Source organism: Ochotona princeps, chromosome 33 (genome assembly GCF_030435755.1).
Source record: "Ochotona princeps isolate mOchPri1 chromosome 33, mOchPri1.hap1, whole genome shotgun sequence".
NCBI classification, from domain to species: Eukaryota; Metazoa; Chordata; class Mammalia; order Lagomorpha; family Ochotonidae; genus Ochotona; species Ochotona princeps.
Genome location: NC_080864.1, coordinates 1741166 through 1756242, shown reverse-complemented (window position 1 = coordinate 1756242; position 15077 = coordinate 1741166). Strand labels below are relative to the sequence as shown.

The 15077-nt window shown below is 60.5% G+C and overlaps 1 protein-coding gene and 1 non-coding gene across 2 annotated transcripts in view; both read left to right on the top strand.

The window, feature by feature from the left end:
* Window positions 1-15077, top strand: part of MYO9B (myosin IXB) — a 60720-nt gene that overhangs the window by 25379 nt on the left and 20264 nt on the right. Inside the window, exons 3-11 of the mRNA XM_058658177.1 lie at window positions 5159-5253; window positions 8319-8381; window positions 9131-9230; window positions 9324-9424; window positions 11751-11880; window positions 12451-12540; window positions 12731-12847; window positions 13582-13716; window positions 13796-13917. Coding sequence (XP_058514160.1) covers window positions 5159-5253; window positions 8319-8381; window positions 9131-9230; window positions 9324-9424; window positions 11751-11880; window positions 12451-12540; window positions 12731-12847; window positions 13582-13716; window positions 13796-13917 — 953 coding nt within the window. The remainder of the gene's footprint in view (window positions 1-5158; window positions 5254-8318; window positions 8382-9130; window positions 9231-9323; window positions 9425-11750; window positions 11881-12450; window positions 12541-12730; window positions 12848-13581; window positions 13717-13795; window positions 13918-15077) is intronic.
* On the top strand, window positions 2331-2467 carry LOC118760678 (small nucleolar RNA SNORA11). The gene has a single exon (XR_004996917.2). It is a non-coding gene; the product is annotated as a small nucleolar RNA SNORA11 (small nucleolar RNA).

The following is a 15077-nucleotide window of genomic DNA, read 5'->3' as shown; positions in this document are numbered from 1 at the left end:
CCTATCCCCACATCCGTAGGCCCCTCAGCCCTGAGCCAGCAGCTGTCCCCTGTGCAGGCTGGGGAGTGGAGGGGTCCTGCCAGCACACACACACACACACACACACACACACACACGAGTGGGCCCCAGCACACACACACACACACACACAGCCATGAGCCAGCGGCTGTCCCCTGTGCAGGCTGGGGAGTGGAGGGGGCCTGCCAGCACACACATACGAGTGGGCCCCAGCACACACACACATACACACACAGAGCCATGAGCCAGCGGCTGTCCCCTGTGCAGGCTGGGGAGTGGAGGGGGCGTGCCAGCACACACACACACAGCTGACCCCCAGTTACTGCTGCTGCCTCACTTCCGTCTGGCCTGGCCTGGTGACTTCCCACCCGTGACCTCCTCCCCACCTCAGGGTCCCTACGCCCCGCCCCACATGGCAGCGCTGTTGCAAGGGCCTCAGCTGGGCCTCTCACTTCCTCACTCCCCCCGACACCGTCTCTCTCTCTCTCTCTCTCACACACACACTCTACTCCCAGCCTCAGGGAGGGGGCGTTCTGGTCTCTTTGACCCCCGACCCCTGCGCCGCAGGCTGGGACCCTGTCCAGTGCTTCCTGGGTTGCCTCCTGCTCATCCCTGCAGTGCTACCCAGCATGGCAGAAGCAGGGTCCCACTGAGTGCCCAGGATGGCAAGTCAGCACACAGTTCCCAGGCAGGTCATGGCTAAGGTTGTGTTGGGTCAGAAAAAAACAGAGATCTGCACCCAGTGGCCTTTCTCACCCTCCCTGGGAAACACGGGTGGTGCGGGGGCAGCAGGAGGAGCTCGCATCCCACAGCCAGTGTCCGGCTTGGTGGCCAGGCTGCACTCCCACGCTGGGGGTAGCAGGTGGAACCACCTCATCCCACAGCCAGTGCCCGGCTTGGAGGCCAGGCTCCACGCCCACGCTGGAGGGTAGCAGGGGACGGCTCGGGCCTGGGCCCCGTAGCCCACCTGGGAGGCCCGGATGGAGTTCTGGACTCGAGCCACTGTGGGCTTTCAGGGAGTGACCCTGAAACACTCTATCTCTCTGCCTTTCAGATTCATTTTTAAATCACAGTAAGGCCTCTCCTTGAGACGCTGGCCACTCCTCTGCCCAGTCTTGGCCTCCACCCCCCAAGGCAATCAGCCTAAAGGAAGTCACTGGAACTTTCTGGAACTCTGAGGACCATGTGTTGTGACAGGGCCACCCCAGTGGAATTTCCTCAGCCTGGCCAGTTGATCACTGTGCAGGTGGTGAGGCGGGGATTCCTCCTTGGGAGAACCCCTGTTAGGGGGCAGTCTTGTCCATACGGGGATGGAGGGGCCCCTTCCCTGGGGCTTCCCGGGTTTTGAAATCTGAAAGCCAAGTGCGTGTGTGGAGGCAGGCGTTGGTGCAGTGGCGGTGAGCTTGCTGCTTGGGAGCCCTGTGTACCCTACCCAGGAGCCTCAGCTCGCAGCCCCACTCTGCCTCCGCTCCGCCTCCGCTCCAGCCTTCCTGCTGACACACACCGGGAAGCAGCAGGTGGCGGCCCAGGTACCTGGGCACTACTACAGACCCTCCTGGTCGGCGTCATGGCTGGGGAGTGGGCCAGCTGAGGTCTCCATCTCTCTCTCTCTGCCTCACAATAAATACAATTTTTTTTAAAGATTTATTTATTTTTATTGGAAAGTCAGATTTACAGAGGAGAGACAGAAAGATCTTCTGTCCGATGATTCACTCCCCAGATGGCCACCACTGGTGGAGCTGAGCTAATCAGGAGCCTCTCCTGGGTCTCCCACGCGGGTGCAGGGTCCCAAGGCTTTAGGCCATCCTCCACTGCTTTCCCAGGCCACAGGCAGGGAGCTGGATAGGAAGTGAAGCAGCCAGGACTTGAACCAGTGGCCCTGTGGGATCCTAGTGCATGCAAAGCAAGGACTCTAGCCGCTAGGCTATTGAGTCAGGCCCCATGCTATATTTCAATAGGCTTGTCGGTCCTGTGATAGTCAGGGCTGCTCAGTCAGACTCTGCCGGTTCATTCCGCAAAGTGCTGCGGTCAGGCCATCCGAATCTGGGCTGGGGCCAGGAACGGCTTTGTCTCCCACACAGAGGCAGGGGCCCGAGCTCTTGGGCCGTCTCCTGTTCTCCCAGCTGCCTTAGCAGGGAGTTGCATCAGAGGTGGAACAGCCGGGACTTGAAAAGGAACCCACGTGGAAAGCTGGCGCGGCACCCGGTCACTTCCCCCACTGTCCCACAGCACCCCCGCCCCCTCCCCCGGACAGTGCTGCAGCTGAAACCTGGTGAAATGACCAGGAAGAAGCAGTTGATCGTGGAAAACCTAGGGTGCGCTCAGAGCGGGGGGCCCAAGAAATGAGCTCTCTGTTTACACCGCACCCCACAGGAATCAGGGCCAGTGTGATGGGGCGGGAGGGCACATAGCAGCTGTGCCCCTCTGCACACACACAGGCCCCACATGTGTCCCCTTCCACCTCTGAGGCCTCCAGGCAGGCTCGGGCGATCCTAGAAGACCTGTCCAGCCCACACCTGCATGCATGGGTCCTGGGTGGTCTCAGCAACACAGGCTATGGGGCAAGCCTGGGTATGGTGGCCGAGCCGCCCACCTCCAGTGTCCAGGTGCAGGGTGTCAAGTTCTGCTTGCTCCACTTACAAATGCAGCTGCCCGCGCTTGGCACCTGGGAAAACCGCAGCTGATGGCCCAGGGATGTGGGCCCTGCACCCAGGAGGGGGACCATGAGCCTCTCTCAGGCTCATGGCTCTGTGGCCTCATCCTTGTTGCTGTAGCCAGTGGATAGAGAAGTCACCCCCCACCCACCCTGCCTCTCTCTCTCAGTCTCTCTCTCTCTGTAATTCTACCTTTAAAGTAAAACAGTAAATGTTCAGCAATACATATTATTTTGTAAAGGCTTTAGGGACGGTGAGGAGGCAGCCATGGTTCCCTGGACCTGGGAAGTCATGGCTGGTGGGCACAGTGGCCCCTGTGGGAGGATGAGGAGGCCAGGCTACAGCTCCGCTGCCTGTGCCTCAGCCATACCCTGGGGGAAGTGTGGAATTATGCGGTCATCATGCTAGGGTATCTGGTGGTGTTGCTAAACTTTAATATTTTTATTTGAAAGGCAGAGACAGAGAAAGATAGATCTGCTATCCACTTATTCACTCCCCAAGTGGCCACAACGGCCAGAGCTGAGCCGATCCAACACCAGGAGCCAGGAGCTCTCCAGGGTCTCCCACACTGGTCCAGGGTCCCCTGGCTTTGGGCCGTCCTCCACTGCTTTCCCGGGCTACAGGCAGGGAACTGGATGGGAAGTGGGGCAGCTGGGACACAAACCGGTGTGCACATGGGCTCCTGGTGCTTGAAGGAGGAGGATTAGCCAGTCAAGCCATTGTACTGGGCCCTTAGAAGATTTTTTTAGATGTATTGATCTGGGGATTCAACTTGAAGCCCAGTGTAAATCCTCGCCTTGCACTCCCCGCCGTGTTCATGGGGCAGGCCTGGCATCCTTCCATCACACGCCCCAGGCTTCAGCCAGTCACAGCCAAAGCATGCTTGGCAGGAAGACCGCCCCTGCCCCAAGCGCACACATACTCTACTCTGTGATGCGCCTTCTTGGACGGGGGCGTTCCTGGGCCCAGGCCCCCAGCCCCAAGGCTGTGCAGAGACCCTGCACCCACACCCCTTCTCCCTGCTCCCCCACGGAGGACCTGCCCGTGCAGACGGTGCTGCTCCAAAGGGTGAGCTCATTTCCTCTGGATGTGTTTCCCAGCTGGGGGACAGACGGCTGGATTCAGAGAGAAAGAGAGAGTGTGTGTGTGTACGCACCCAAAGCATGCAGCTTGTATTGGAAATATGCCTTTTTAGAATGGGGAAAAAGTTAGGCTTCCATGGCAGTAGAGGCTTTTTTGGCTCCCACGTCGCCGCCCCTTGCCTGGGGCCCTAGGCACATGAGCAGATCCTGTCTCCCTCGCCCAGGCGGTCCCACCAGCAAGCCAGCCGCCCCGAGCACTCAGGACCATGTGTCCAGCCCCAGCCTCCCGGCCAGAGGAGCGCCCTGGCCACTGCGCCGGCATTTCCTCCCTGGATGTATCATAGCAGCAGCAGGATATTTTTAGCCAAAGTCTGAAAAGTCTCAGTGTGCCGGGAGCGCATAGCAGACGGGTGAGGTCACGGTCCCCGCCCCCGCCCCTCCGGAGGCCTGCCAGCCTTGGCGTAGTGGATGGGGTCGTGCCGGAGCCGGGGAGACCCCGGGCGGGCTGGGGCGGGGCGGCTCCTTGGATGCAGCTTTGTTCATTCACGGGCTGCCATGTTTCCAGACGTGTCGGCTACTTCCATGGCTGAGCGTTTGCACAGCAGGGTGAGAGGTTTGGCCCGTTCCGGCGCACACTCCGTGAGATCCAGGCCTGTGCGGGGGTCGTGCACAAGTTCACAGGAAGTGCACATCGTTAAAGAAAGGCGACCCACGTCTGGGATTCCGATTGCCTGGGCCCCAGACGAGCAGAACCTATAGTCCCGTTCCCAGTCCGCACAGACGTGAGGAAGTGCACTCGTGGGTGTGCCGTGCTGACGCCAGGCTGTCTCCGGATGCCCCCTTACCCCAGCTGGGCTGTCAGGTTGGGGGAGAGGGGGTACAGAGCCTTGGCATAGCGGGCTGCTCCTCCACCTGTGGTACCAGGATCTCATATGGCCACCAGTTTGAGTCCCGGCTGCTCCACTTCCCATCCAGCTCCCTGCCTGTGGCCTGGGAAAGCAGTGGAGGACGGCCTAAAGCCTTGGGACCCTGCACCTGCATGAGAGACCCGGAAGAAGCTTCTGGCTCCTGGCTTTCCCCATTGTTGCCGTTTGTGGAGTGAAGTGGTGGACGAAGACTGCGAGTGTGTGTGTGTGTGTGTGTGTGTGTGTGTGTGTCGCTCTGCCTTCTGAGTAGACAAGTCTTTAACGAAGCTGGACCCCATCACATACACTCATGTCCGAGAGACACGGAGGTGGAGCATGCGTGGCCTGCCTCACCCCAGCTGCACTCTTTCCGCCCTGCCCTTTCCCCCCCATCTCAGCATGTCCAGCCGGAGGCAGCAGCTGGGCTGCAGGGGAAGCCCCCAGGGAATCCATCGTCCCCTTCTGAAAACTCGGCCCTTGTGTCCCCCCACCCCCGCAGGCTTTCGGGAACGCCAAGACTGCACACAACAACAACTCCAGCCGCTTTGGGAAGTTTATCCAAGTCAACTACCTGGAGAGCGGCATCGTGCGAGGGTGAGGGGCAGCGCAGAGCCGGATGGGGGCAAGGGGTGTGCCTGGGGCCAGACAGGTGGGCGGGGAGGGGACCCTGCCACTGCTGGAACTAGCATACTCTGATGCCAGCCTGGCGGCAGGAGTGCAGGGAGGCGTGATGCTGGCCGGCAGAGTGAGAGCCAGTTGTCCAGCTTAGGTCGAGGGGCACATGGATGCCTGGGTGGACGCGAGGACGGGTGCCCGTGCACGTGGGCGATGGGTGGACGTGAGGGCGGGTGCCTGTGCATGTGTGTGATGGGTGGACGTGAGGATGGGTGCCCGTGCAGTTGGGTGATGGGTAGACGTGAGGATGGGTGCCCGTGCAGGTGGGTGGTTGGTGGACATGAGGATGGGTGCCCGTGCAGTTGGGTGATGGGTAGACGTGAAGATGGGTGTCCGTGCAGGTGGGTGGTTGGTGGACGTGAGGACAGGTGCCCGTGCAGGTGGGTGATGGGTGGATGTGAGGGCAGGTGCCCGTGCAGGTGGGTGGTTGGTGGACGTGAGGATGGGTGCCCGTGCAGGTGGGTGATGGGTGGGTGGACTGGTAGGTGGATGAACAAATGTGTGGTTTTGTGGGTGAATGGGAGAGATGAGGGGTCAGTCAGTAGCCTCCTGTCAAAGGGGGATGGGGAGGGGGCTGGCAAGGACCATTGAGCAAGTCCAATGTCTGTCACCATTGCTGCTGCACTTTGGGGCCTTTGTGAAGTGAACAGTTCACACCCCAGCTCTCTGGTAGCAGGCTGACCAAGCTGACTGGGAGCTCTCAGGTGACGAGCAGGTGGGCCGGGGCATCCTCACAGCTGCGCCCAGCCTAACCCCTCTACACTGCTTCTGGAATTCTCCACGTACACCACAGGCACCTGAAGCCCTGGATCTGAAAAGCCCAATGGGCAGGGGTTCCCAGGTGGGGGGAACTCGGATACCAGTGGGCTTCCAGAACCTGAGTAGGTGGCAGCCCAGGAGAGGACCCAGGCCGTGCCCCTGGATGTCCGTCCACATGTGGCCATCCCCACTGTCGCTGCTGCCCTATGGACAGGAGACCTAGACCCTGGACCAGTGCCCCAGGCCATCCCAGGCAGGCTGCAAAGCAGGGCAAGGGGCTGTGGTCTTGACGTGGCCCCCAGGCCAACCCCCTGTGCATGCGCACGCTCTGGGAGGCACAGGTGGTGGTTCAGGCTCTGAGGCCCCGCCAGCCACACAGGAGACCCAGGTGGAGTGCTTTTCCAAACAGGCAGGTTGGTGGGCTGAGTCGAAGGAGGCCTGTAGGCTTTGCTTAACCCGGCCCACTCCAGGCAGCTGCAGGCAGCCCAGCCAGGCTACTTCCCTCTGGGGCCCGGGGGAGCTCCTTGTCAATTAGCAGAATCCCCCAGGTCCCTGCTGCTGGGCAAGGGGATTCCCCCGAAGCCAAAGCATGTTGAATTGCCAAGGGACTTCAAAAAAGATCCCAGAAAGGATAGATTAGGGGAAAAAAAGGTGTGAAAGTCACAGTTGTTTGTATCAAAATAAGCTTATCTCTTTTTTTAAAAAGGTACATTTATTTGCAAACAACAGAGAAAAACAGACAGAACTATTTGCTGGTTGCCACCTCATAGGGCTGGGTCAGGACACAGTCAGGAGGCAGAGCTGGGCCGGGACGGGAGGCAAGGGACAGTGCTGGTCCCACCCCTTACGGCTTGGCCAGGACAGCGTCCCAGGTGCCTGGCACTTGGGCCTTCTCTCACTGGCTCCCTGGCACGCTAGTCCTGGCCAGGACTTGAACTATTGTTCCTATGTGTGCCATTACACCAACCCATTCAACATCTTTCCGGAATGTTCCTGAGGTCCCTGGAACAGTTGGTCTTCCAGAAATATCCTCCCTTTGCTGTCACACGCAGAGCAGCCAACTCCAAAACCCCCAAACCCAGAAGGCTCCAGCATCTGAAACCCTGTGAGCATCCACGTGATAGCACAAGTGGGAAACTCCACACCCTGGCCATGCAACAGTCACAGTACAGGCTGACCCCAAGACCCCAAACCCAGAAGGCTCCAGCATCTGAAACCTTGTCGGTACCTATGCGGTACCATGAGTTGGAAACTCCACAGCCTGGCCATGTGACAGGTCACAGCACCCACAATGCAGGACAGCACGATTCAGGTGTTGTGCCCAAGGGGGCAGGCCCCACCAGGCCAGCGGCCCCTCCAGCCGCAGCACAGACAAAAGGATTCTGTTCTCAGGCAAAGCTAATCACATGGACTCACCTTAGGCCACGTGTAGGAGGTATCTGTGGGGCGGGCATGGCCTTGGCATCTGGGCATGGACCCTGTGTTCGGGGAACCTACCTGTGCACATGTAGATTCCAGAGCCCCAGCCCAGCTCTGCCCGGGACCTGGAACCTCCTGGTACCCAGGGTCCCAGGTGGCAGGTTTGCAGCCTGCAGCGGGGCGGGGGGGGCTCCTCAGAGAGCTTGCAGAAGTGGGGAGCCCCACAGGGAGCTTGCAGAAAGGGGAGGATCAGCTGGTACCTAGTCAGTGCCCGGCCCTGGCTCCTGAGCCCACTCCTGGCTGGCATACCCTTAGAAGCGGTCGGTGCCCAGCCCTGGCTCCTAAGCCCATTCCCGGCTGGCACACCCTTAGAAGTGGCTGCAACAGCTACAGCTGAGCCAATCCAGGAGCCAGGAGCTTCTTCTGGGTCTCCCATGCAGATGCAGGGTCCCAAGGCTTTGGGCCGTCCTCTGCTGCTTTCCCAGGCCAGAGGCAGGGGGCTGGGTGGAAGTGGAGCAGCCGGGACTCGAACCGGCACCCACGTTCCCGTTGCATTGCCAGCGCAGGCAAGGGGAGGATTAGCCAGTTGAGCCAATACATCTGCTCCCCCCACCCTGTGGATGGGATGGGGCAAGGTGGCATTCACAGGTGTGACTGCATTTGTAGCGTGTGTGTGTGTGCCCTCTGCCCCAGGCAGCCAGTCTGGCACTGAGGGCACCCTATGTAACAAGCAATGTGCGGAACCATGGCCGCTCCGGACAGCCCGTAGTAAACTGACCCACGGCCACACCTCTCTCCTATGACAGGGCTGTGGTTGAGAAGTACCTACTAGAGAAATCTCGTCTGGTCTCTCAGGAGAAAGATGAGCGGTGAGGACCAACTTCCGGAGGGGTGGGGGGGCCCAGGAAGGGGGCTCCGTGTCCATGTCAGCTCCTCCCCCTGGCTGGGACAGGCATGGGGGCTCCGTGTCCATGTCAGCTCCTCCCCCTGGCTGGGACAGGCATGGGGGCTCCGTGTCCATGTCAGCTCCTCCCCCTGGCTGGGACAGGCATGGGGGCTCCGTGTCCATGTCAGCTCCTCCCCCTGGCTGGGACAGGCATGGGGGCTCCGTGTCCATGTCAGCTCCTCCCCCTGGCTGGGACAGGCATGGGGGCTCTGTGTTCACGTGAGCCCCTCCCCCGGCCATTCCCTGGCACAAGCGCTCAGATTTTTGCCCACACCCCCAATTCCTAAATCCAAGTTCTTATTTCCCTGAGACTTTGTAAGAACCACCCTCCCTTCGTGGGATGTGTATGCACTGGGGCGTCTCCCTCCATGGTGAGTTGTGCCCGTGGTAGTCATGAATGAACCCTGCTTGGAGAAGCAACAAATGAGAGACACACACGCACATAGCCAGCACATGCACACCTGTCCACATACAGACACTCGCCCCCACACACCTAGACAGACCTACACCTGGGGCGTAGGCTCCATGTCCGTGTCAGCCCCTCCCCCGGCTGGGATGGCAGGGGCTCCCAGGTCCTACACCTGCACACACACCTGTCCAGGTGCACACACACGCACCCGGCCCTGGGGCTGCTCCCAGAAGCAACCTTCTCCCTCCTGGCCCGCCCTACAGCAATTACCACGTCTTCTATTACCTGTTACTCGGCGTCAGCGACGAGGAGCGTCAAGAATTCCAACTAAAGCAACCCGAAGATTATTTCTACCTCAACCAGGTAGCACCCCCAGCCCCCCATTAATGAGCCCCCTCAGGCGCCCGGGCCAGCACCGCCTCCGTCCCGAGACGCCAACGCACCCTTGTCTTCCAGCACAACTTGAAGATCGAGGACAGGGAGGACTTGAAGCATGACTTCGAGAGGCTGAAGCAGGCCATGGAGATGGTGGGCTTCCTGCCGGCCACCAGGAAGCAGTGAGTGGGCGCGCAGGGCCGGGTGCTGGGGCAGGGCGTGGGAGTCAGGCCATGGAGATGGTGGGCCACCAGGAAGCAGTGAATGGGCGCAGGGCCTGGTGCTGGGGCAGGGCGTGGGAGTCAGGCCATGGAGATGGTGGGCCACCAGGAAGCAGTGAATGGGCGCAGGGCCGGGTGCTGGGGCAGGGCGTGGGAGTCAGGCCATGGAGATGGTGGGCCACCAGGAAGCAGTGAGTGGGCGCCTGTTTACTGCCCCGAAATGGCCACAGTGGCCAGAGCCTGGTCATGCCAGAGCCTGAAGCTCCATCTGGGGTCTCCCAAGTGGGTTTGGGGGCCCTGAGCACTTGAACCTTCCCCCTGCTGCCTCCCAGGGTGAGCTAGACAGGAAGCTGAGCCGGGGCGGGAAGCCCAGCATGCCAGCACAGGACGCAAGGTGCCCCCCACCCCACCACACCCCACCACTGCCTCGCAACAGTTACAAAGCATTTGTGCGCAGTGTCATCCTGCACGGCTGCCATGCTGGCGGGTGCTGGGGGTGCACCGGGGCCAGGCTGCTGTGTGTCTGGGAGGGCACTGGTAGCACAGCCACACATGCACGTGGTCAGAAGGGATGGCAAGTGCCCCAAGCAGCAGGAGCACACACACACAGCACCCGCAGTGCACCCCTAGTGGCTGTCCGCCCCCGGGCGTGTCCCACCCCAGGGACAAGTCCTGAAGAAATGGGCTCATCAGGGGATAGCACCCTGGTGCCACCCTTGGAACACCTACCAGGTTGAGAGGTGCGGGCCAGGAGGGCTGCGTGGCAAGTGTCACCATGTCTCCCAGAGCCACAAGAGCAGAGCGGCTCACTGTGAGTGATGTCAGGGTGAGGCAGGCGGCTGTCCTAGGGTGAGGTCCCCACCCTCCCGCCCTGCCCTTGTCATCTGGGATGCGTCATTAGCAGCAGGGGCAGCAGGAAGGGATGTCAGGTGAGCGGTGGCCAGGAAGCGGTGCCCAGCTTTAATGGACAGTCGCAAGCCGGACATGGGCATTCCTGGAAGCTAGCGGCAGGGCGGGCGTTCCCGTCCATCGTCGACGGTGTCTCGCAGGCTCCGCAGCTGAGCGCAGCTCTAACCCTCCTCTGACACACACCCTGGAGGGCGCGGTCACGGCTCAGGGGCCCTGGCATGGTGGCATGTGGGTTGGACTGCCACCTACAGCACCAGGAAGCCACACAGACTCAGATTCTATTGCAAGTTCCCGCTGACATCCTGGGAGGCAGCAGAGGGAGGCTCAGCTGCTCACTGGAGAATGCCGGGTTCAGGTGCCAGCTCCATGCCCCATGCCAGCTGCTCGCCGGGACACAGCCAGTGGTGGTCCTGCCCTGCCCACTTGGAAGACCTGCATTCAGTTTGTTTTTAAGATTGACATATTGAGTGAAAGGCAGGCAGAGATAAAAAAGAGAAGAGGATCTTGTATCCACTGGTTCACTCCCAGAATGGCCACATTGATTAGGGTGACTTCATTCGGGTTTCCCCCCATGGGTAGCAGGGGCTTAGGGAGCTGGGCTGTCCTCTACTGCTTTCCCAGGCATGTTATCAGGAAGCTAGATTGGGAGTGGAGCAGCCAGGACTCGAACTGGCGCCCGTTTTGGATGTGGGCACCCTAGGGTGGAAGGTTAACCTTTTGGGCCATGGCGTCGGCCCCAGGTTTGAGCCCTTGACTTCTCGTCTCAGTCTGGCCAAGTCCCAGCCAATGGGGGGTCGTGGTGGCAGGTGGACCAAGGATGGGAGATTGTCTCAGTATGGCCAAGTCCCAGCCGATGGGGGGACGTGGTGGCAGGTGGACCAAGGATGGGAGATTGTCTCAGTCTGGCCAAGTCCCAGCCAATGGGGGGATGTGGTGGCAGGTGGACCAAGGATGGGAGATTGTCTCAGTCTGGCCAAGTCCCAGCCGATGGGGGGACGTGGTGGCAGGTGGACCAAGGATGGGAGATTGTCTCAGTCTGGCCAAGTCCCAGCCGATGGGGGGACGTGGTGGCAGGTGGACCAAGGATGGGAGATTGTCTCAGTCTGGCCAAGTCCCAGCCGATGGGGGGACGTGGTGGCAGGTGGACCAAGGATGGGAGATTGCCCCTCCCATTTCACCATCTGTCTTTTTTTTTTTTTTTAAAGATTTATTTTATTTTTATTGGAAAGTCAGATATACAGATAAGAGGAGAGACAGAGAGAACGATCTTCCATCCAATGATTCACTCCCCAAGCGACAGCAATGGCGGGTGCTGCGCCGATCCGAAGCCAGGAGCCAGGAACTTCTGGGCCTCACCTACCCCCACTGCCCTTTGTAGGATCTTCTCCATCCTGTCAGCCATCCTGTACCTGGGCAACGTCACCTACAAGAAGAGGGCCACAGGCCGCGACGAAGGCCTGGAGGTGGGGCCCCCGGAGGTCCTGGACACGCTGTCCCAACTTCTGAAGGTAACCCCGCTGCCGGCATCACTCCTCGCGGTGTGGGGTACCAGGAGCTGTGGCATCGGCAGGGTTCAGTCACCCAGGGCGTGCTGCCAGCATCCTACCACTGCCACATCTCCCCACGGCCCTGTCTTCCTCCGTGCCTCCAAAACCGCTGCCTGGCAGCACCTCCCTGCCACCTGCGGCCCTGCCAGCCAGCCGTCTCCTGAGAAAGCATGGCTCATCAGTGAAGTCAGTAGTTCAGGGGACCTGTCATCCTCGGGTTCCAGCACTTCACAGTGAGGGCACCAGCAGGCCGTGTGGCTGGAGCGGTTGGTGGGCGTTCCTGGCCTCTGCCGGGTGGAGACCAGGCCTGCCGTGCCCACAGGATGACCCCCATGTCCTGGAGGCCTTGTCCTCTCTCACCCCACCCCCCAAGTGCTCCAGCCACGTGTGCCAGTGCATCTGTGGGGCCAGTTCTGGGACCTTCCTGGGGTGCACCCAGGATGCTGGGGAGCCATCTCGTCTCCCGCCTTCCTCCACCCACTCCCTCAGCACACACACCTGCTCAACTCCCCTCCCCTCCCCTTGAAACAGGTGAAGCGAGAAATCCTGGTGGAAGTTCTGACCAAGAGGAAAACGGTGACAGTCAATGACAAGCTCATCCTTCCTTACAGCCTCAACGAGGTGAGCCCCACCCACACACGGCGGGGTGCGGGGAGAGGGGGTCCACCTGGGAGGAAGTCAACCGAAAACAATGACAGAAAGACCAGCGGCTGGGGAGCAGGGACGCCTGGGACCCCCGTGTGTGTGCAGACCCAGAGCCCCGAGTCCGCCCGGGTGAGACGCCCCCCGTGCACTCCCTGCCTGTCCTCAGGCCATCACTGCTCGCGACTCCATGGCCAAGTCACTGTACAGCGCCCTGTTCGACTGGATCGTGCTGCGCATCAACCACGCCCTGCTCAACAAGAGAGACATGGAGGAGTCGGTCTCGGTGAGACTCCCTGCCCCAGCCGGGGACCGCTCAGGGTGGTGGCTGGGACGGCACAGCCAGAGCTCGGGTCGGTGTAGCCCTGGGGGCAGCAGGGGATGGCTCAGACCCTCTGGCCCCTTGCCACCTGTGTGGGACAGGCCGCTGTATCCTGGCTCCAGCTTTAGCCCGGCCCAGCCCTGGCCGTGGCTGGCAGTGGCAGACCCATCAGTCTATCTCTCTCTCTCGTCAGTGTTTTGGAGGAAAAAACATATATGAGACACAGTCACCTTTGAGAAAATTTTGCTAGATTTACGTATTTTTATTTGAGAGACACATCAACAGAAAGAGAGACAAAGAGAGTGATCTTCTCTGGCTGCAACGGCCGGAGCTGAGCTGATCCGAAGCCAGGAGCCAGGAACCTCTCCTGGGTCTCCCACACGGGTGCAGGGTCCCAAGGCTTTGGGCCGTCCTCCACTGCTTTCCCAGGCCAGAGACAGGGCACCGGGTGGGAAGTGGAGCAGCCGGGACATGAACCGGCACCCATATGGGTTGCTGGTGTTTAGAGGTAGAAAGTTAGCCACGGAACAGGTGCACCACCTCCCTAGAGGATATTGTAAAACAGAGAGAAGGGGCTGCTCCTGCTCAGGCAGGTCCTGGGACCTTGGTGGGGCACCCAAACGGGCAACCCCAAATGTGCAGCCCCACTTCGGGGCAGAGGCGGGAAGGAGGCTGGTGGTGACCCCGGCCCTCCCCAGTGCCTGTCCATCGGCGTCTTGGACATCTTTGGCTTTGAGGACTTCGAGAGAAACAGCTTCGAGCAGTTCTGCATCAACTACGCCAACGAGCAGTTGCAGTACTACTTCAACCAGCACATCTTCAAACTGGAGCAGGTGGTGGCGTGTGCGTGGCTCCCCGTGTGTCCTGGCAGCGCTGGTGTGCCTGAGGTCTGACCCTTGCTCCACCCCGCAGGAGGAGTACCAGGCGGAGGGCATCACCTGGCACAACATCGACTACACCGACAACGTGGGCTGCATCCACCTCATCAGCAAGAAGCCCACGGGCCTCTTCTACCTGCTGGACGAGGAGAGCAAGTGAGTGGCCTGGGCACAGGCCGCCCAGAGCCCCGGCCCCGCCCCAGCCCCGCCCCGGCGCCGCCCTGGCCCCACCCCAGTCTCCACCGAGCCCCGCCCCGGCCCCGCCCCCAGCCTCGGGGGCGGGGAGATGGGGGGGCATCAGAGCCGCTCAACCACGTTCTGTTTGTTGTAAGATGTGTTTATATATTTGGGTACCTGAACAATGACTCAATAACTAAATCCTTACATTGCACGTGTCAGCATTCCACACAGGCACCAGTTCATATCCCAGCTCCCCACTTCCCATCCGTCTCCCTGACGGCCCAAAGCCTTGGGAACCTGCACCTGCATGGGAGACCTGGAAGAAGCTCCTGGCTCCTGGCTTCAGATTGGCTCAGCTCCGGCCATCACGGCCACTTGGGGGGAGTGAGCCAGCAAATGGAAGATCTTTGTCTCCTTCTCTCTAAAAATCTGATCTGTTTTTAGTGTGAAAACAAATAACTCTTTAAAACAATTTACTAGTTTTTGTTGGAAAGGCAGATTTACAGAGAGAAAGGTCTGCCATCTGCTGGATCACACTGCCCTACCTGTAGCCACACACACACAGCCACACTCATACACTGCCCTACCTGCACGCAGACACACACAGCCACTCACACACCTCTACCCACACACACACGCACACAGCCCTACACGCATGCACACACACAGCCACATTCACACAGTCCTACCTGCACACACACACACACACACACTCCCTGCCCATGCTGGCACTCATGTCCACCACAGGGTGTGTCCAAGCCCACGCAGCCCTCCTGGGATACAGTCGTAGGCAGAGACAAGGAGTGCCTGCTGCCCTGTGCAGGAGTGTGGACAGAGCCCAGCTCCCACCAGAGAGGGTGGATCCCCGTACCCCCCGAGGCCAGCCCTGCCTGGGGGTATGCTAGGGGGATACTGGTGAGCTCAGATGCCGGCCTGGCTGAGTCTGAGCCGTCAGCACCAAGCCCACTCCCCTGCCCCCCAGGAAACAGCCCTGGTGCTGTGAGCCACGCTGGCATGGCACCCTGCAGCTCCTACCGTGTCTGTCTCTGTGCCTCTGCCCACGGACCCCACACCTACCCCACACTGACCTCACACTGCCCCCACCTGCTTGCCAGGAGCCCCGCTCCCCTCCCCCA